The following is a 22,490-nucleotide window of genomic DNA, read 5'->3' on the forward strand; positions in this document are numbered from 1 at the left end:
TAGGCTGCTCCTGCCAACGATTCCCTGAGGATTTATTGTAAAACCTGACTGCTTCCGGGGGCCGGTTGTCAGGTCTGCCGGTCTGCTGGGGGCCAGTTGTCAGGTCTGCGGGTCTGCCGGGGGCCGGTCGTCAGGTCTGTCGGTCTGCTGGGGGCCGGTTGTCAGGTCTGCGGGTCTGCCGGGGGCCGGTTGTCAGGTCTGCCGGTCTGCCGGGGGCCGGTTGTCAGGTCTGCCGGTCTGCTGGGGGCCGCTTGTCGGGCCTGCAGCTCTGCTGGGGGCCGATTGTCAGGTCTGCCGGTCCGCTGAAGGCCGATGGTTCGGCGGTTCGTCCAGCCCCAGATCGCAGACGTGAGACGGCAGCCACCCTGGGAGCGGCGGTGCACCATCTGCGGTCTCGGAGCCCTCCCGCGAGGCCAACTGAAGCGGGCCGGGGCGGGTCGGGGCGGGGCGTGTGACTCATGTCGTCACACCCCGCTCCCTGGGTCAACAGTCACCGACCTCTCCGGGAGTGTGTCATCGAACCCCTTCCCCCCCCCCCCCCGTTCCGGGGAGCGGTGGCAATCACTGCATACGTGTTTGCCCCGCTAATTCGTATCAGTGAAGAGGTCAGGCGCCGCGCCCAGCCTTCTCTTCTGCCACGCGGCGTTTGATCGATGCATCGCAGTTGGCACACATCCGGCGGTCATATCTTATCAGGTCTTCTCCAAACCCAGCCGGGCGCTATCAAACCCAGCCGGTCCTCACATCAGACGTGTGCAAAGCCGGAATAGATGCGATGTGGCCGGATGAGATGGATCGCCGACAGCCCGACGTCAGAGATACGACGAGGAGGCTCTTCGACTGGCGCTCATCTGATGCCGCCGCTCCGCGCCACGGCCGCCGGCGCCAGCAGATGGCGATGACCTGTGTGGGGCCGCCGCCTCGCCGAGCTCGTCGGGCCGGCTACTGCGGCCCATTACCGGCCGCCTCAGCGCCGCCCTCCCGGCACTGGTCTGCGGCATCCTCCCGGGATCTCAGTCTGATCCTGTCTCAGTCTGATCTTCCCGGGGTCTGTCCGAGTCTGAGTTAGACTGGCTGGCGGCCGGACGACACGCCAGCCCAGCCGCTGGTCGTGGCCAATGTGTCGCAGGGCCCCTAGGCGGCACAGCTGAGCCAGGCGTGTCCCACAATCCCAAACATCGGCTCCGCCGTGGGCCGAGCGAGCCTGCTGTGTCGGAGCAGCGCCGCCGCCCGCCGAGAGCCGTGCCCGCTGGCCCGGCCCGCTGACCGCGCCTCTCCACCGTATGGCCGGCGCCGACCGTCTGGCCGTCGATCGCCTCATCTCCGGGAGCGCTGCGGCCCGACCCAAGGTCAGCGCAGGAGCGCGGTCGCCGCCGGCCGGCCGGCGGTCGGAGGCGTGGCCGGCCGGGCTCCGGCGGCGCCGCGCTCCGCCGTGTTTTGGCGGCCGGCGGCCGCGGCGCCGGTGAACGACCGTACACCGGCACCCGCTCCACGTCACGTGGGCCGCCGGCCATCCAGTGGCGCGCGCTCCGTCTGCCGGCATCCCAGCTATGGGGAAGGAAGGGGGCGGCGGCCGGCCGACCGACCGCTGCCCTGCGTCGCACACCAGCCGGGCCCAGCGTGCTGGCGCGGGCCAGTCCTACACCGGCCATACTCACACACACGTGTTTACCCGCGCTTACCCAGTAAGCGCGTAAATGCGCGACCCACCCACACACGCGCCGCAACTGCGTTGTGCCGCGTTGAAGGCTTGACCACTCAGCATGCTAAATCGTGTCGGGTCAGAGATGGTTTCCGCCGCCTGCTTACTGGGACGCTCCTATCCCCTGTGTCACTACAGGACGGACGGAGCGCGGATGTTGCCGGGACGCGAGGTGCGGACTCGCGCGGCGCCCGGCCAGCGGGGGCCGGCCACCCTCCCCTGGCACTGTCGGTTCCGGGCAGGTCAGCGGCGCGGCAAACCCCAATCAGCGACGGCCTCCGCGGCCGCCGGCGCCGGCGCGCATCGCTGCAGCACAGGCGGCGATATCAGCGGCGGCCCTAGCCGCTGTTGCGGGACGGCCACACGTGGACGTCGCCCCGGGGCTTCTGATAGCGCTCCGGCCATGGCGCACCGATTATCGCAATCAGCGCCGCTGGCACGTGAGGGGGGGGGGGGGGGGGCACGGAAGGTGTCGGCCGAGCAGTATCGCTCTGGCGCGATGTCTCGATACACAGGGATGACGACACCGCATGTCGGCACGCGACACCGCCGCGTCAGGACGCTTGTCAGTCCGACGGGTGAGGGAGGCCGCGCCGCGCCCCTGTGGACCCCAGCGGGCCGCGCCCGCTCAGAACGCACGCCGGCACGGCCTCCAGCCGCCCGTCATAAGCCCGACAGCCACCGACGCGGCCCCACCAGGGCCGGGCAGCGGCATGCGGCAGCGGATGGTAGCGGCGGCGGCGGCGACGGATGGCGGCGCACCGTGCGGCGCGTCACGCGTGCCTGCCTCCGAGCGGGTCCGCGAACTGCCGCCTCGTCCCGTGCCGTCGGTCTGGCCCGGGTGCGTCCGTCCGCGCGCCGGGACAGGCTGAGGCCAATCTGGCGCGGATTAACCGGTCCACTTCAGACGCGGGCGCGACGGCTGCCGGCGGTCCAACCAGGCAGCCAGCTGCTATCAGGACGGAATCAGGGCGCAACCCGCTCCAGAGCACCTGATAAGCCGCGGACATCCCGCGCCGCCGCGTTCGATGCCAGACGGGCGGAGACGGCGCACGTGTTGGGGTGCTCGTGGGTCGCTCGAGCCGGGCTGAAGGGCAGCCAGAAGTCACGGAATATACAAACGCATGTTACGGAGCCTGCCATAGAAAACTGTGTGCACTGGATTCATAGCGCTTCACATTCGGTGGCATCCCAGCCTTTGCGCATGCTGTACCGCCGTAAACCGCGCCATTCACACCAAAGCGTGCGGGTTTTATTCCAGCTGCCGCGCCGTATGCAGCAAGCAGAGCGCGACCCCAGAGCTGCCTTTGTTCAGCGCTTTAGAGGCGCAGCGGAAACTGAAGCAGCCAGGATCACGTTCCAGCACAGTCCTGGGCTGCCTGCGCAACAGGGCTCCAACATGGCGGCCCGCTGCAGCCCGGCGGTGGCCTTCCAGTGAGCCGCCAAAACAGCGGACTTCCGCACCGTTCGGACATCCAGCCAGGCAATGAAGGGAGCAAAGCGTTATCTGCTTTTCATCACCTGGATTTTTTCGGTAGGATCATCAGGCCGCACAGTTTCTTCCGATTTCACTCCAGGGACTGCGCGATCGTTAAGTACGCCATTTAACGCAGCGGCACTTCTGGAAGGGAGCACTCCTCGTCGCTTGCTCAGGGGTGGCGGATAGTTAGGACGCCTGGTTCAATCTCAAGGCGGAAGAAAAGGCCCAACAATCGAGGGTCCCGCGGGAGGTGAATACCTCAGTGATTCCCACACGTAAGTATGAGGCGTGAAGTAGTGGCGGCCCGAGGACACCGCCCAAATGCCTGACAATCCGGACAAACATAAGCTGACTCTAACGCGGACGATCCACCAACCGCCCAAGTCAACGGTGATATATCTGCGACACGCATGATCCGCGCCACGATGGTACACGCACCGTGTACGCACGCTGCGTCTCAAAAGAGCGCCTCCCCAAGCCTCGCCATGCACGCCAGTCGCCGTGTGTTTGATCGCAGTCATTTGTCCCGCGGACCTCTCCGTACCCTGAGCGTGCCGGGGGTCAGAGTGTGGGCCTGGGTGGGTGCGGATCCAGGACCGCACCCTGACACTATCCACACGACGGCTCGCCCCCTCTCGCGGACGCCCCAGTGGTACCGGCGGGTGGCAGGCGGCCTGTGCCGGTCCAGGACCATACCCTGGCACTATCCACGCCAGCTCGCCCTCTATCGCGGACGCCCCAGCGGCACCGGCGGACGGAAGCCGTCCTGGTGCCATCACCGCGGACGCACGGGAGCTGCTGGCCGCATCGGCCGACCGACAGGCAATGACATCAGCAAATAATACCGGCAATAGCAAACGCAATGTTGCTGTTCTTCTCAAAAGGATCACACGAGTGGCTTGTCTGTGCAGCAGGCCCCACGCTGAGTGCGCTTCGGCGTCGCTCCGCTAGGCGCGCTTCTGTGCGCCATAGCGGTGGTCTACTAAAAGTCGGCCACGGCTCGGGTTGGGCCGGTGTGAACCACGAGAGCAAAGGTCGGTTAGCATACAGCAGCCGCCGAGAGCACTCACGGCAGACAAGCCTACCGCACGAGACGTACCCAACAGTGCCTCCTTTATGGCGGCTTCATGAGTGAAGCTGTGCGGTGCGGCACACGGGAGAATTCGGGACCCTGTGCGGCACGTTACGATACGAACGCTTTGCTCTACATGACCGCCCTCCGCCAAACTCTGCACACGAAAGGCTCCGAGCCAATGCGAATTACCTAGCAGCACCCACTACCGACGCCAACAGCGCTAGCGCCGCCGCCAGGCCGGGACGGGGCGGACGGCGCTCGGACGACGTACGCTCCCAGACCGCCGGCGCTCGCTCCGCCAGCGGGCGTCCACCGGCCGGCCGACAGCCACACACGCTCGTTAGCGCCCAGCGACAGGCCGCGGGCCATGTCCCATGGGTGTCGCGCGGTGCCTGTTTTGCAATGCTCCCTGCTTCTGCATCGGTATGTTGCGACGTGTGATGCGGTTGCAACTGCGTCACATTGTCACCCATTGTTTGGCCGCCCTCCAGACTTCACAGAAGTTTCACAGTGGGGGTATGCTGTGGAGTCGAGGATAACTACATTGTCTTTTCGAACGGCGCATTAAAAAACACGCGAAGACCATGAGCACTTCGTGAGGGCACACCGCCATGTAAAACTTCTGCAAACAGTGCAGCAAGGCAGGCCACTCTATACAACACAGCATAAGCGAAGACCTCCATAAACCCAGCAGATCCGTGAACGGTATTCCACGATCTGACGAATCGTGACGTTCACACGGAGCAAAGTCATAGCCGGGACATGCACCCCGGCGCCGTGACAGCGGGCGCCCGCCGGACAGCGGACAGCAGAAGACCCGGGACCCGGGAGCGACACAGTCAGCCGCCGGCCGACGATGTGTTCGCTCCCAACCACCGAGCGGTCTGGGCGTTACCCTACGCTGCCCTGAGCGACCGACAGCGGGGCGTGAGGGGCGCATCCGCAGCTCCGCACAGTGAGGGAGCACGCCGCCGCCCAGAGGGACGCGCCGGCAGAGCACTGCGGGGGGGGGGCAGCATCCCCGGCAACAGGTCACAGGCGGTGACCCCGGCTGCGCCGAGGGGCGGCGGTACCACCGCTGTCTTGGCAACAGGTCACATGCGGTGACCCCGGCAACGCCGAAGGGCGGCGGTACCACCGCTGTCCAGCGTCCATCAGCCTAGCCGGCTGCCGCCCCTCTGATGTCGGTACGAGGGGCGTCAGCTTGCGCCCACACGAGGTCGGCTGCTGCTCATGAGCCCCCCCCCCCCCCTCCCCCCTTACCAGGGCGGCGGCGACACCGATGGGCACGGAACGGGCCTGAGCCATGCAGCCGAGCCAAACTGTATACTGCATTACAGTTTTCCCCACGTCCCATCTCACGGTAAAAGCCGGCAACGTTATGGGGTAGGCAGCCGCGGAACTTGGAACGGAAGTACCCACCGGGTGGTCGTCACTGGGACTTAAACATGCACTCCGCTGCTGAGCCTATATGGTGCCGCCTGTCTCTCACCATGGTTGGAAGGGTGGGCATCGCCGGGAATCGAGCCCCGTACATCAAGTTTCCGACGCGCGCATAATCCCTGCACTATGGGAAGCCTTACCCATCCAGGTTAGCAGGGGTCTGTCAGCCACGGCTCGGCGTTTGTGAACATACCTTGATAAGGAACGAGTTGATCCACTTGGTGAAGGTCTTCTTCTGGATGTGCAGCCGCTCCTCCTGCAGCGCCTTGATGCGGCCTGTCTCGAAGTTTTTGACATCCTCCTTCTGGTTGACATGGTCGTTACTGTTGGCGTCTTGATTCATGGCGGCGGCCTGGCGTCGGCCGCGGGCGGTCTCTGGCGCACTCTGTCGCTCTCGCTCTCGCTCGCCCTCACGGGCTCACATTCCGCGTCACCTGCGACACAGGAGGCGACGTTAGCCGGGGCTACCGCCGCCGCGCGATCGTCAGAGGCAGACGCCCAGCAGGCAGTGGACAGACGCGGACAGGGAGGCAGGAGCTAGAGGAGGCCTGAGAAACGGGGTGAGAGGGGGGGGGGTTCTTAACTGGAACCAGAAACCGGAGCGGAAACGACTGGCAGGTAACCCTTATCGTAGGAGCGCCGAAAACACACGAGAAGGAAACTTGAATAGGTGTGTCAAAACAGGTTCGAAAACGGCGCAAAGGCCTCAAATTTGGGGCTTCATTCAAAGATGACACTGGCGAGGCCTGAAAAAAACAAACATCTGCCCCGTCTGTCGCTCCTCCCCTCCAAACATATCAAGACAACTTAAGCTATTTGACCTTCCCCAACATATAACTAAATAAACCAATGATGCTCAATACGAACAGAACACAGACCGATCAACAAAAAGCAATTTCGGTAGTTGGGTAGGTGACGACGTTAAACTTAAGGTAACACTGAGCCCAACGCAGAGTCCAGCGCAGCGCCACTGGCGTGCAGCGCGGGGTCGCGGCCGGGCCGGGTGAGCCGGCGGGCGGCCGGGCCGGGCCGGGCCGGGTCGGGGCGGCTACCGTGACGCCTGACCGCCGGAGCCGGTCCCGCCGGTCCCACGCACCGGCCAGACAGGTATTGTCGGCCGGCGACACCGACCCCCGGGCGTTCCCATTGTCGGCGGCCGGCGCGGACGCCGGGTGGGAAGCGGCGCGAGCGGCGCCCCGTGCACCGGCCCGCCCGGCCGCGCCGTTGCCTGGGAGACGGGTGGCTCACGACCGAACGTCGCGAGTCACCCAGCCGCCGGCCGGCCCACCGATGCTGTCCGCACGACAGCGCTGACATCGAGGCTGCAACAGCTGCCGACAGCGCACGGCAGACAACAGGCACCCAATGCTTTTCTGTACTCTGCTGTTTCCCTACTCTGCTGTACCCACGCACCCGGCACGCCGGTGCGCACGGCGGGAGCTGGACAGCCTCCGCGGCCCGGCAGCCGGCGGCTGGCGGCTACGGAGAGCCCGCTGCTCGTGGCGCCGCGTTGCCAAAGGCCACGTGTGCTGCCGCCACGTCGCCGAAGGGCCAAGTGTGCCCCACGTCGCCGGGGAGCCACGTGTGCCCACGTCGCCGGGAGGCCATGTGTGCCCCACGTCGCTGGGAGGCCATGTGTGCCCCACGTCGCCGGGAGGCCACGTGTGCCCCACGTCGCCGGGAGGCCACGTGTGCCCACGTCGCCGGGAGGCCATGTGTGCTCCACGTCACCGAGAGGCCATGTGTGCCCCACGTCGCCGGGAGGCCATGTGTGCTCCACGTCGTCGGGAGGCCACGTGAGCCGTCGCGTCGCCGGGGGTGAGCGATCGGCAGATGATCAGCTGAGCAGGCGCCTTCGCTATCAGTGCAGGGCCACATAGCCGACCCGCCGCGCCGCTGATAAAGGACACCGCGCTCTCCCGACTAGCGCTCGCGGCCCGTCTCGGGTGGGCGTCGCTGAGCTGGCGGTGAGCACGTGCCGAAGGTCGTGACCTCCCAGCCATGACATCACAGCATGACGAGGACGCGGCCAGAGGCGAGCAGTGACTAGACGTTCGGCGCCAGACCTAACCCGAGTCAGCAGAAACCCCACAGCTGAGGAGCACCCAGCATCGAGCCATGGTTCTCGTCTGAGCAGACTGACATGGGTCCACGCGCTGACACCGAGCCAGCCGACGCTACGCCGCGGCACGGATCAATACGGCCGCTAACAGAGAGCTGACGTGTGCTGCTGCCAAGGCGTCGTGAATCAGTGTGTTAGGTCATCAGCCCTCCCGGCGAACGGCCCGACAAATGAAACACTCCAGAGCGCCGCGTGGTGAGACGCTCCCGATGAGTCAACCCCGATCGGGGCCCGGACGTCAAGCAGCCGGCAGGAGGCCCGTCAGCCGTGCCAGCTGTGCCCCCAATGGCGGCCGGCCGTGGTCGCCGCACCCGACGACGTCGTCGTTATGGGCTGATGGCGCAGGCAGCCGCTGTGGCTATGTGGCGTCGCCTGCCACGAAGGGCGGGCACCGCGGGAAACGAGCTCCGTATCCGACGGCGGGCCTGTGACGCTGGGGCTGCACGTCTACCAGACACGCGGTCTTTTCAAGAACGCTCGCAGGGCGCACGTGAAGTCAATTATTTCCGCGTGGCGTCCGTGGGTCCCGTGTGCTGTGGGACACGGACGTCGAGTGGATCACAGGCAAGGGGCGTGAACCCCGCGCGCTCAAGACCTGCCGGCCGCTCCAGTCGCGGTCGGCGCCGGCGGCCGGGCCGCCGCGCCGTGTCCAGAGATGACTGCGGCGAGCACGCCCAGCAAGCCATCACCGCAAACCAATCCGATGAACACTGGACGACCGCCGCGGTGGGCATCGTCGGGCAGTAGCGCGCGTCACCGACCGGCAAACAAGCGGAGCGGCACACCTTAACCACAACAACGTCTCCCTCTTCCGATGAGGCCGGCACGCGCATCGTTATCGCCGGAGCATGCCGCTGTCGGCAGCGGCGGCGAATGAACCCTGACGTAACTTTCCACCGCTGGGGAGACCCAGCGCGTGTCTCAGCCCAGCGAAACTAGCTCTGCGTGTCGCCGTGTTATTTGGCGCGCCCCGCACTGCGGCGCGGGCGGGGCCTGCGCGGCGGCGCCAACACGCGCAGGCACGGACCACCAGTTGAGACCGCAGGTGAGGCCACCGGAGGCTTCAGTGACGTGGCATACCATCGGCTGGCTCCGGTGACGTGGCGGACCATCGGCTGGCTCCGGTGACGTGGCGAGCCATCGGCGGGCTTCAGAGAGACGGTGTCTCAAACCGCCAGTGGGGCGCACGGCCCATCACTCAGCTGACTACGAAACCCACTCATTTCTCCCCTGCGGCCTGCTCCCGGTCGCCGAGACCAGTGGCGTCACCACAATGTCAGCGACGCCACCAACGCACCAACGCACCAGCGACGCCACCGACGTCGCTCGGAGAGACGGATTGGTGAGGGAATGCTAGCGTACGGCACCAGCAACAGATGGACACATTAACGCGGACGAGGACACGGTGAGCATGCCAATTGGATAGACGATGTGCGTACAATGCACTGCCATCAGATGGCCCCCGTCCCCGGCGGCCGCCTCCAGCGCCGTGCCGCCGCTCGTACACCGGCCGGCGGCTCAGCGCACGTGGTACGCCACACGGCTTCGTGCAGCCATGCAGGCACGCAGCTGTGCACGCTGCACGAGTTTGCAGGGTGCAGAATCGGCGGCGCTCACGTCCGCGCGCGGCGCGGTATTTGCGCGCGAGGCGCCGCCGGCCGGGCCCGCGCCGCCACGTGACGCGTCCACGCCCTGGTTCCCGCGCGCGCGCCAGTTGCGCCGGGCGCTATCAGCCAACGGCTGTTCAGGGCGGGGCACGGATGGCCGCTCGGCTGGGGAGGGGATGGGAGGGGCACTGACCGGACGGGCCTTCCCGGGGCGGCGGATGGTGCTGAACGAGTACGCTTGTTCGGCTGGGCAGACGCCGAGCGACGACGAAGACATTCCAACCTGTTCGCCTCCGTATCAGACATTGTAAACGGCGCTAAGCCTGCCACATGGTGGAGCCGCTCACGCAGGCGGCGCGTGCCAACAGTGCTCAGACCACGGCAGCTGCCCACCTTATGGACGTTGCAAATGGCGTGCACCATGAGACTACCGGACGAAGCCGTCAGTCAGGTGCCGTAGTAAACCCCAGGAGGGGGCGCAGCCAAGGGAGGAACATGGGGATCCGGGCTCCTCTCCTGAGGTCCGGATGTTTCGTGTTTCTCCATAGATGGCTCCCGACAGAAAGCTCAGTACCCCGCGATGCGTACTCGGCGAGATCCGGGCCCCTCCCTTAAGGCTACCCTGGCGCCGCCCCTCAGCCGAGGGGCTCGAGTGCAGGCGGCCGTTGGGTGGCAGGGGTCTTTGCCAGTGCCGGATACGAGAGTCGCGCCGCTCGGCAGGCGCGGCAGGCTGGCGCGCCGGGATCCGCGCCGGAGCCGCGCCTCCCAGACGGCCCTGCCGGCCTGACGAGCGGGCGGACGCGCGCACGCCAGTCCACACCTCGCACACTCCCGAGTGTCGCCTGAATGGTGGTGTGTGCCGGGTGCACTGACCGGGCATCAGAAAGGACAACACACGCACGACAACGGGGCAGCAGATCCAGGCCTCACCGGTTTCACCTCCAACGGTCATGCGAAGCGCGCCGGCAAAGCTATGTCGATAGTTGCGAGATGATCCCCTCGCACGCGACGGAGTTCCCCTGGCAGGCGGATTTCGTCCGTCGCAGCTGCACGCATTTTGGCCGGTGCAGTCAACCGGCCGCTGCCCGACCAATGCTGCCCATGGTCCTGAGTCGCCTCACATCGGTCAGTCGCCTTACACCGGTCAGCCGCCTCACATCGGTCAGCCGCCTCACGCCGGTCAGCTCCCTCACACCGGCCAGTCGCCTCACGCCGACCAGCCGCCTCACACCGGCCAGCCGCCTCACACCGGCCAGCCGCCTCACACCAGCCAGCCGCCTCACGCCGACCAGCCGCCTCACATCGGTCAGCCGCCTCACACCGGCCAGCCGCCTCACATCGGTCAGCCCCCTCACACCGGTCAGTCGCCTCACGCCGACCAGCTGCCTCACACCGGCCAGCCGCCTCACACCGGCCGGCCGCCTCACACCAGCCAGCCGCCTCACGCCGGTCAGCCGCCTCACATCGGTCAGCCGGACCCACACCGGCCAGCCGCTTCACACCGGCCAGCCGCGCGGCGCCGCACCTGTCGCCCATAGTGGGCAGCGAGCGCCCGGCCGTCGCGCGATCACGGTCAGACCGGCACCGGCAGCGCTGCTGTCGGCGAGCGGGCCGCCGCCGGCCGGCCGGCCCCGCAGACATTCCTGACAAGGCCAGACTGCGAGCGGCGAGCGGCAGCCGGCCAGCCGGCTGCCGCTCGCAGCGCTGCAGCCAGCCGAGCTATAGCCGCGCTGACCGGGAAACGGCGACGACTCGACCGGCGGAACAAGGCTGGCTCTCCGGGGGGAACACCGCACAGAAACCTGCACGGATGGCGGTTTCGACAGACGAGGAATCAGGGGACGGTTTTGACGAACCGAAACCAGACAGCGCAGCGGACGGTGACTGGCACCGCCGCGGCCGGGCGAAGGCGGCGAAACGAGACCGATAAAACTGCTGCGAGGCTTAGTCACCGCATGGGCATTAGGCAAACCAGGCGAGCTCACCAGGTAAAGTGCGCAGCGGTGTCGGCTGCGGCGACCTTGCAGACGGCGGGCGCGAGGAGGACCGGTCCTGCAGGACGGGCAGGCCGAGGCCGGGCCTCAACTGCGAGGCCGCGCGCCGGCCGGGTTCGGCAGTCGCGCTGTCCCCACCAGGGCCGGAGTGTCCGGCAGGACCGTCGGTGACGCGGTGTAGGACTTCACGAAGGCTCTCTCAATTAAAAGTTATCCTGAAGGGTTTTCTGGGCTTAGGGTACTCACTAGCTATAGCTTGTAGCGTATACGTCAACAGTACAAAAAAAACACTTTCTGCTTAAATATCGCACTGAAAACGAAGGATACGGGGGTTTGAATGTCCTATTCAATTGGAGGGGGCCAAAGCCCCTTCCCAAAATGGCCTCCCCTTCCCCAAAAAGAATTCCAGCCCAACTTCGGGAGAAAAAATGGGCCCAATGCTAGGAGATACCTACTTGTCGGCATAGTTTGGGGGGAGGTTAAGCCGATGTTCAACCGTTTAGCCCGATCCCCTAAGCGTTTTGCGAGGCCGTCCCCCTGGAAGGGTACCTGTTAGTGGTACACACATCGAAATCTCTACAAACCTTCGAAAATTTGGGGAGCAAAGTTTTCCTTGCCTCGACCACATGTCATATTCGCGGCACGCTGTGCAGCGTCCGTCCGGCCGTTAGAGAGGCCGTTCCGAGTGCCTGGATCCCCTCCTCTAGCACGGCCGGTCAGCGGTGGAGGCGCGAGTCCAGTGCCATTCTGACGCTCCAACTGAGGGCGTTTGGGAACCCGCGCTAAGGCAGCGCAGCTGAACAGGACCCGCTGTGGAGGGCGAGGCTGCCTGCCTAGTACCTAGGATCGGTCGCTGCTGCGTTCACCGCTGTGCACATGGGTTGAATGGAGCACCACCAGCTGCGAGTCGCCGGGCAGAGACACGGAGGAGGTGACCGTGGTCGGTGACGTGCCCCGCGCCGGCCTGGTCCGCCTGGGGTTCGTCACGAGCTCATAACTCGTCGCATTAGCATACGACCAGCGAGGTAACGAGGGGCGCTGCCGCCGCCGCTGTGGGACGTCCCGGCGGGCGGGGCCGGGGTCCAACCGCGGCCGGGGCCAGGGTCTAACTACAGCCGGGGCCAGGGTCTAACCGCAGCCGGGGCCGGGGTCTAACCGCAGCCGGGGCCGGGGTCTAACCGCAGCCGGGGCCGGGGTCTAACCGCAGCCGGGGCCGGGGTCCAACCGCAGCCGGGGCCGGGGTCTAACCGCAGTCCGACGTCGGGCTGACGGCCGGGAGCGCCCGGCTGGCCTTCAATCGGCCGCCGGCGAGGTCGGGTCCGGTTGGGCTTCGTCTCCGTTCCCTGCGCAGATCCACCCCAATCGCGTGGTGCGCGGATCCGCCCCATTCACATGGCATACGTCTACAGCAACAGGAAACAACTGCTTACACACCAGCCCGCTCCGTTCAGGCCCCTGGCCGGGGAGGCCGCTGACGTCGAGATCATTACCAGCCGGGCGGCGCGGACCAGGTCCAATGGCGTGGCGCGCCCGGCCGCCGGACCGTGCACCATGCCGGCCGGCCACGTCACAAACCGAGGCGCACGTGCCGCCCCAGCAGAAGTGCCGCAGCTCGGATAAAAAACAAACAGGCTGGCGTGTTTATGAGCAAGTCCTGCGGCGGCGACAGCCGGGCTCGACGGTCCGCGGACATTGGACGGCACACGATGCGGGCCTCGCGACCGGCACCAGGCAGGCGCGTCGAGACTCTGCTGCCGAGCGCGGAGCCCCGGTCGTGCGCCGTCGATGAGCCGACGGTAACGATGGGCTCGGGCTGCCGGTCGCGAACCGCGCTGACGTCAATTCAAGAGTCATTACGATGCCGCCGAACGCCCGCCTTCAGCCACCGCCGCACGAGGCGAACCGGGACCCGTTACAGGAGCTAGTCAGCCGGCAGCCCATGCCGCGGTTTGACGATGCGAAGCGACCGGAGGTCAGCGCCCGACCTGGTCAGAAGTCGGCCGCCGCCATGCGTCCGGTGCTGCTGTCTCGCGGCCGCTGCTGCCGGAGCGGGGTCTGGGCCTGTTCATCCGACTGCGGGCCCCGCCCCAGCCACGAAACCACTGTCACTGTTTCCCGCCGACGCCGATCACAGCGTCACCGTTCCCTGCCGCTGCTGATCGGAGGGTCACCGCTCCCTGCCGCTGCTGATCAGAGCGTCACCGGTCCCTGTTGCCACCGATCAGAGCGCTACCGCTCCCTGCCGCCGCCGATCAGAGCGACACCGCTCCCTGCCGCCGCCGATCAGAGCGTCACCGCTCCCTACCGCCGCCGATCAGAGCGTCATCGCTCCCTGCCGCCGCCGATCAGAGCGTTAGCGCGCTGCTGATCAGATCAGGGCCTTGGCACCGGCACCCGGGCGCTGATGACCACCCACCACTTGCCCGGCAAAAACGGGCCGGCCACGCGACTGGATGAGCTCATCTGCGGCGCCGTGTTTATGTGAGGCGGCGCCTCGACCGGCCGGCACCGGCGTCTGGCCGACCGACCCACTTCCAGCGGCGCGACCGGCGGCCGGCGCTGGAGCCGACAGGCCGGCCACCGGCGGACGCGCCGGCCGCCGGTCCGGAGCGCCGTCCCGGCGGCCGCCCGCAGCTGGTCGTCGACGGAGCTGGACAGCCGCCAGTCAGCCGAGCGAGCGACAGCTGGGCTCGGCTGATCATAGTCCGCCGTCAGCGCCAGCTCGCGGCTGGCTGATGAAAGATCAGAGCAAGGGCCACCTAAACGGTGGCTTGCTGACGGCTGCTGCCAGGCGGCGACTGCGACCAGCTAAAGCTCTGCGTCGACAGTCTGCCAGTCACAGCTGGCCACACCCGCCATGGAGTTATGCAATTAACAACTGTCCTAAACAGCGATTAACAGCTTATTATAATCATATGGTACCACAGTACCTTTACATATACTATAAAGCACTGCGCGTACCATGACATCAAAAAGTTGCCGTGCAAGCACCAGAAAATGCATGAAATGCTCCCGCGCTCCTACCATTTGTTTACAAAACAGGCTACGGGTGGCTGGGACATGCTTCCATACGCCGGGAGCTTGCAGTCAGCAAACGGCAGCAAATCACGTCAACTGCTGTTTTTGCCAGCTGACAGCTGAGCATATCCGTCCGGTCGGCGGGGCCGGTCCGGGGTGGACCCTCCCTGCACCACAGTATCACCGTCCGGCCGGGGGGGGGGGGGGGGCGGTCCGGTGGACCCTCCTTGCGCCACAGTATCACCGTCCGGTCGGCGGGGCCGATCCGGCGGACCCTCCCTGCACCACAGTATCACCGTCCGGTCGGCGGGGCCGGTCCGGCGGACCCTCCCTGCACCACAGCATCACCGTCCGGTCGGCGGGCAAACTGAGCGTACTCCGCCTCCGATGCGGTGCCGGTCGGCCAGTCGGCCGGTTGACCAGTCAGCCGCCGGTGCCCTATGGCGGCGAGCGGTGCGGACGTCTGATTACCAATGCTGGCAGTTTGCCCGGAAACAACGACCGACGCCGCCGGCAGTCGCCGACCAGCCGCGCACAGGCGGCCGCCCGCCCCATCCGGCCCCCGACCGGCGAGACCGCGCCGCCCCACAGTCGCATGGCCGGCACACGTCACGCGCCCACGACGTCAGGGAAAGTGACGTAAATCATAGGCGCGTCGATGTGCAGCATCGGTGCAAGGCCCGCCAGCCATCTGGCGTCACGTGAGCCTGACGGCTCAGCGAAAGCGATGCAAATCGTAACCTGGTGGTGACCGTTAGCGGCGTCGGGATCATGCCCCGGCCCTCAGCCGTCCCAGGCCACCAGGCCCATAACGTTTTGCAACCACTGCCGGCGGCGGGTACGTGCCATGGATGGTTACTGACATGGGCGAGAGCAAGGTAATAGAAACGCTGGGTGAAGCCGAGCCGAGGCTACAACGCAGGCCGCATGTGAAGACCTTGGCCAGACGCCGTTTTTCAGATAGTCACGTTCAGCATAACTAGTCTACTGCAAATTATAAAATATTCTTATAAGAGCCGAGTCTAATAATCTGATGACGCGACACAATTATCATCTAACGCGGAACAATTTGGGCGATGTCATACCTACGTCGCTTGACCTTGGCGGTCGACGTTTTGTTTACATTCGCCTTTGGTCAGGTCCTTGGGCCAGCTGACCTTTTACTTTTGCTTTTTGCGATCGCCTTCAGCCACATGACGAATCTATGTGACTTAGCGGATCTTAAACAAGCATTTTAAAAATAAGCAGCCTACAGAAAACAGCACTAATTTGAGCTAGCTAAATCTGTCATAATTTATAAATACAGCATGGATTACGACAAGATTTTGGGAAGAAACACGCTATCAACAGGAGCTGTGCGCTGGTGACTCCCTTTACCGCCCAAATTTTGCCGACCTCCGCGCCACGGTCGCCGCAGATCGCATGCGCCGCGTGGCATTCACCCACCCAGCGGCAAATACGCCGGAAACGGGCCGCATTCCACATCGCGGACGGCTGCGAATCAAGCCACCAACGGCTGTCGGGAAACAGGTAAATGGACCCCTTCCCCCCACAACCCAGGCGCGCGTTACTCATGGGTAAGTGGCGCGTCGACCAACCACGCAGATAACCAATACCAATACAGACGACGGAAAGAAGAGGCTCGACAGATTCGTGACAGCAAAAAAGGACGTACACACTGGGTAGTTGATGGTAACGTGACCGTGTAATCTACAACCGGCCAAGTACTCATCCGTTGGGACAAGATAGGAGGCCATTGGACGTGGGAAACGATCCCATCAGCGGGACCAGCCCAAATAAACGGCGTGCGACAGCCATGCAGCCGGGGCACTGCTGGCCAAACGTCGAGTCATCGTTGGAGGGTGGGGTGGGGGCCATCTGGGCGCGGTGGCCGGCCGACGTCCATGACGCCCACCTCCTCGGCGAGTGGCCGCCATCGCCGCGCGCCCCTCGAGAGCAGATTCCAGAGCAGAGGCCGGCCCGAGCCGAGCGTCAGCGGCGAGCAGCGGTGCACAGGAGCCGGGACGCGGCGGGGCCGGGATTCCGCCAGCCGGCTCCGGCGGGGCCGGGAGCCAGCCGACCGGCGTCGGCGGGACCGCCGACGCGCGGTCGGGCGGCCAGCAACCCCAAACGCCCAGCACGCCCAGCACACCGCGCCTGACCAGCGTCCACCTACACCAAGCCAACTGGGCCTGCTGCCACGCTGCCGCCTCCGGTCACCGGACGAGCAGCTCCGTCAGTCCGGCACCCGGAGCTGCTGGCAGTCCCGGGCACCCGGCACCGACGGGCGGCGACACACCGCTGCCGCCTCCGGTCACCGAACCAGCAGCTCCGTCAGCCCGTCACCCGGAGCTGCTGGTAGTCCCGGGCACCGAGCACCGACGGGTGGCGACACACCGCTGCCGGCTCCAGTCATCGGACCAGCAGCTCCGTCAGCCCGTCACCCGGAGCTGCTGGCAGACCCGGGCACCGGGCACCGACGGGTGGCGACACACCGTTGCCGGCTCCAGTCATCGGACCAGCAGCTCCAGCACCCGGAGCTGCTGGCAGTCCCGGGCACACGGCACCGACGTGCGGCGACACACCGCTGCTGGCTCTGGCCATCAGACCAGCAGCTTCGTCAGCCCGGCACCCGGAGCTGCTGGCAGTCCCGGGCACACGGCACCGACGGGCGGCGACGCACCGCTGCCAGCTGGGCGGGTCAGTGCGAGACCGTGCTCCGTAAATGACCCAGGCGGCTCAGGACGCCACAACGGAGCGCGGCGACAGATGCGTCAGAAGCGTGGCGAGCCACAAGGCCGTATCATTACTTTGTGGTCGCATCTGGCCGACACCGGAGGCGGCTGACGGTGAGCGTAGCCCGTGGTTACAGCACCACCAGCCGTCTGGATAATGCATGCGACGCCGTGACAGGCTACCTCAAAGTGCCGCGGCGGGCTACACCTAGACGCCGTGAGAGACTGCACCTGCTGGCAGGCTGCCCCCTCCGACCTCTTACATGCGTTCGGTGAAATCGAGGAGCAGCAGACACGGAGGATCAGCATGCAACCCCCACTCGAGGCACTCCCGCCCACAGATAACTCAAGAGTCCAGGAAATAAGACATTGCGGCATGTCACTCCATGGCGCACACATCTAGCCTAGCCTGCTACATCATTCAGCAAAACAGGCCACAGGGCGCGACAACGCGCCTTGTTTCAGCGAAGCCACAGAGAAGCCAGCTGCCGTCGGACGCACAGCGTCAGTCGGACTCCACTGCAGAGGCCCGTACATGCGGTGGTGAGACCCGCCCTGCAGTGGACCGCAGGCGCCCATCCGCAGCAGCGCCACAGACGTGTCAGCTACCACGGTGCAGCAGCTAGACCAGCTGCAGCTGAGCGAGAGACGTTGGCAGTAATTGGCAGCGGTGGCGAGGAGACACAGCCACCTGCACATCTATCATGTGGCCACCCGCACATCTACCATGTGGCCACCTACGCATCTACCATGTGGCCACCTGCACATCTACCATGTGGCCACCTGCGCATCTACCAGGTGGCCACCTGCGCATCTACCATGTGGTCACCTGCGCATCTACCATGTGGCCACCTGCACATCCACTATGTGGCCACCTACGCATCTAACATGACCACCAGCCCATCCCCTATGTGGCCACCTGCACATCTATCATGCAGCTACCTGCACATCTATCACGTGCCCTACTACACAGCTCTCTTGTGGGCGTCCTAGATCACCGATTTCAGCGTGATGTTAGTAGAAACCGCGCGGTTTCGCTGGTGCTCCAGTACGCAGTGCTGCCCCACATCGCCTCATCACACCGCCCCAGGCCGGCTTAGACAAAAGACCGCGGACGCCGCACAGATGTCGCCACAAGAGCGGAGCCTCGTGTAAAAAAGGAACGCTGGTATGGATGCAGTCACCACAACTATCCGCTTTCCCGCCCGTCCGTCGCACCACGCACGGTCCCTTCAGCCCCACGAACCGCCCGGCCAGCGGCAGGCTGGCGGGCCCGCACGGCCAGCGGCCAGAGAGGCCCGCCATGGAGGCTGGCTCGCGTCCGGAGACTGCAGCCGGGGCGCTATCACCGGGGAGACGCCGAGTGGCGAACACCAGCGCAGCCACCGCCGCCGGCACTCTACGGCTTCCGGCATCGACCAGCTGGTCTACCGCTGCGTGGCAGATGCCACTGCCAAACGCGTCACGGCCGGAAGGCAGCGACGGCGACAGCCCCAGGCAGAGAGCTGCAGTCCGGCTCGCAGCCTCACCAGCTGCTCCAGCTCACAGTCGGTGCGGGGCAGCGGAGCGGGACAGGCACGACCGGCGCCACATTGTACAGCACGGGGCCGGACAAACGAGGTACAAGCTACCTCAGCTTACCCGGCAGGCCCACCAAGACTGTGCCCCGATCAGCTCGAGGCTGGACCACGACACGACTGTTAGGCAGGGCTCGAACATCCAATCTACGGCAACATAATTCCCCCAAGGACAAGATCCAGAGACTGAATAAGGACAGTGCGTCACCTCGGACTTCTTGGATCTATTTGGTCTTGCAAATGCCGGCTGTGCTGTGCTGTGCTGTGCTGTGCTGTGCTGTGCTGTGCTGTGCCGTGCCGTGCCGTGCCGTGCCGTGCCGTGCTGTGCTGTGCTGTGCTGTGCTGTGCTGTGCTGTGCTGTGCTGTACTGTGCTGTGCTGTGCTGTGCTGTGCTGTACCGGCGGCCCTCGCAGCTGCAGACCGTGCCCAGACGCCGCGGGCCCAGCCTGGTCATGGCACGGTCGCAGCACAACTCCACGTGCCAACTGCGACAGCCAGCAGAGTGTGGGCTCGTTTGCATCACAGCTTTTGCGTCATGTTGCGCCCGTAGTTGCATCATGCCGACCTCCTAGCCCAAGCAGGCAACAGCAGACGGCTGACCATCCCGGCCGTGAGTCGACGGCGCGGTTCGCAATCAAATCAGGTCAGGTCAGGTCAGGTCAGGTCTGGTGCGACCAGCCGACAGCTTCAGGGCGCATCGACTGCACAGGCATACAGCTTCAGTGTCGGGTCATGTCAGGTCATGCCATGTCAGGTCAGGTCTGATCCGGCCGGCCGAGCTCTCGATGTCGGGTCAGGTCATGTCAGGTCTGAGCCGGCCGGCCGAGCTCTCGATGTCGGGCCAGGTCATGTCAGGTCTGATCCGGCCAGCCGGCAGCGCCGCTCGATGTCGTATCAGGTCAGATCAGGTCCGATCCGGACGGCGGACAGCGCCGCTCGATGTTGGGTCACGTCAGGTCAGGTCAGGTTAGGTAATTTCAGGCCTGATCCGGCCAGCAGACAGCGCAGCCCGTCCGCGGCCGGTGCGTCCCGCCGCTCGGCCGCTGCGGAGGCCCGCGTGCCCAGCTGGCCCAGCGGTGCGGGCCGCCCCAGCTGTCGGTTGGGTCGGCGCCGGCGGCCGGCCGTCGGGCCGCCATATGGCCGGCCGCGGCCATCCATCAGCTGGCCGGAGCCGATGGTCCAGCAAACAGGCCGGCTCAATCTGGCCGCTTGCACAGCGTAGATAGACGCACCGGCGCGACGGCCAGCACGTCTCGGCGCCGCTTCTGTTGACCGCGCTCTGTCAGCGCTGCGCACACAGCGCCGAGTGGCCGCCGCTGGCCTAATAGAGAGGCGGCGTGGCCAAATACATCTATATATGACGCGGCCGGCGCCGGCCCGGCCAGGCCTGACAGCCGCCGGGCCGAACATGGAGGGGGAGAAGCCCGGCACACGTCGGCGCAGGATCAGATCTGACCGTCGCTCTGGTAACGGCAGCGACAAGGCGAATCAGTCGGCCGACCAAACAAAACCAGATGCGGATCGCGGAGTCATTCGGCTTACGTAAAGCCTCGCCGAACCGGCCACGGGTCTTCTCCCAGAGCACGGCCGGGCTCACAGTCTTCACACTGTGCCGAGACTGGGCGCGCCAGCTCCGACGGCTGCTGGACTGGAGGTGTCCGCCGTCGCAGCAGCGACGCGCTCGGGTCAGGAGGCCGCCGGCCGCCCCGTCGTCGGGCAGTTCTCAGCGGCCGTCGAGCCCGGCTGCAACTCTCTCTGAGCCTGGCCGACTCGGAGCCGGCGCGACAGAGGCGGCCGGGCGCCGACGGCGAGCTGCGGCGCCGCCGACCGTTGACCGCCAGCTCACATCGTCATCAACTCCCCGACTGTCCGTCTGAAGCTGCCGCGGGCCCGACTGCGCCTGCGTCCCACTGACTGGGACCGGGACCGAGCCCCGCGACGCCGGGTGCCGCCCTCGCCGGCTAGGCACGGGCGCCGGCCCCGGCTGAACCGCTTTCGCCGCGAGCAGCGACGGCGCATGGCGCGCGGCTCCGGAGGCTCGCCGGCGGGCCTGCGACGGCCAGGCGGCGCTGTCGGCCGCTCCAGCGCAGGTCCGCGGCCCCGGCCGGTGACGCCGGCCCGGGGCCGACGATCGGGGTCGACGCACTGAGACCGCTGCGGGATACTGGTCAAGGTCGCAACGCCCCGCGCTGGCCGAGCTGGACGGGTAACTAGACAGGCGCTGGTTTGTCCGACTGACAGGGCGGGTGATGCCGGCGTCTTGGGGCGCGGCCTTCACATGGACAATCGTCAGCACGTCCTCACCCCCACACACATGCACACAAGAAGGCGGCATAGTTCACACCCCTCGTTCTAAATCGACAGATTTTAGTACAGCCTGTAATCGCCGAAGAATTTAAGCAAAAAGTGAGTGGCGTATCTATCTCACGTTCTGGCTTTGTTATGTCTTTGGCTATGACGCCGTCTTCACCGTTGGCACGCCGGACAGAAGATAAGACACTGCCTCCGTGTGATGGGGACATGTTTCATTCCACTCTTGGCAGCTCTCCACGCGGCTTTATCGTAGCCTAATTTCATGCCGGGGAGAATATCAAAAGTGCATTAAATCTGCACTTCCGCCAATGGGCGACACGCTTGTTTCCACAGCCAGCCCAACAGGCAGCCGATGACCGGAGAAACGTTGTTTACACGGCGTCTCTGGACCGGCGCAGCTGGGCCGCCGGTCGGCCGCCTCCCCGGCTGCAGGCTGGCCGGCCGCCGACACCTGCCGGCCGCGCGGAGCTGACTTGCCACCGGCCCGCCGGCGACGCCGCTCATTCATGGGGCGGTGCTAGCGCCGCTCGGCGGCCGGCCGCCGCAGCGTGCGGCAGAGCGCGGAGCCGACGCCTGGGCGGCGCGGAAACCGTGACGAAAGAACGCCCCTCGCCGCCCAGCCCTCCAGCCACGCCGGTCGGAAGCTGACCGCGCACTGCGCGGACTGGAATACAGCACGGCACCCGCAGCGTTTGGAAAGCAAATGACAATTCAGGTCACAGGACCCGCGACAGGCGACGCAGACCATTGGCTTAGACATTCCGGCAATTAGGAAACCAGCGGCGTCATTCACACGCCGCCGCCGCCGTACACAGTATCAAGTAATTTTTGCTTCCTGCAAAGCCAGGTCGCCGACAAGCTTAATCGCAATGAAACCACAAACCCGTTTTCCGAGATAAAAACTGCAGATACTGCAATTTCCGCAGATGACCATTGTATACGACGTGAAGGCAGGCGCAGCACGCGGTCGTCCATCTCAGCAACAGCCAGCGCTCTCAATGGAAACTGTCCAAGACTCGGATTACGAAGCATGGCTTTTACAATATTTATCACGTTCTAGATCAGATAGCACTCCAGTTGTAACAGCAAGCTTGCACCACAGCTCTCATTGCTTTCATTAACTTCCAGTTCAAGACGAATCGCAGCGTTCTTAACTCAGCAACTGCCAACGGCTTCTGGCTGAACCAATTAGGTTTAATCAAAAGCACAGCATCATTTTCCATACATTTTCACACGCCAGCAATCCATCCGAATCACAGGGCCGCCGGAAGTGTGGTCGCCAGTGTGTCCGCCAACAATAGCCGAATCGGCGCGAGCGTCATTGGCCGGGCTGGCTCCCGCACCGCTCAGCGCCACTCGTGCTGCAGGCTGGTGCGGAGCGCCGCTCTTGCCGCCGGACAGAGCCGCCGGACAGCCGCTGAGTC

General features: G+C 65.4%; 1 protein-coding gene across 1 annotated transcript in view; it reads right to left on the reverse strand.

The window, feature by feature from the left end:
• Positions 1 to 22,490, reverse strand: part of LOC119091253 (spectrin beta chain, non-erythrocytic 1-like) — an 85,805-nt gene that overhangs the window by 61,553 nt on the left and 1,762 nt on the right. Inside the window, 1 exon segment of the mRNA XM_037213921.1 lies at positions 5,894 to 6,134. Within this exon segment, the coding sequence (XP_037069816.1) occupies positions 5,894 to 6,043 (150 nt within the window). The 5' untranslated portion in view covers positions 6,044 to 6,134.

This window comes from Pollicipes pollicipes, unplaced genomic scaffold, assembly GCF_011947565.3.
Source record: "Pollicipes pollicipes isolate AB1234 unplaced genomic scaffold, Ppol_2.1 Scaffold_3447;HRSCAF=4054_pilon_pilon_pilon, whole genome shotgun sequence".
Classification (NCBI taxonomy): Eukaryota; Metazoa; Arthropoda; class Thecostraca; order Pollicipedomorpha; family Pollicipedidae; genus Pollicipes; species Pollicipes pollicipes.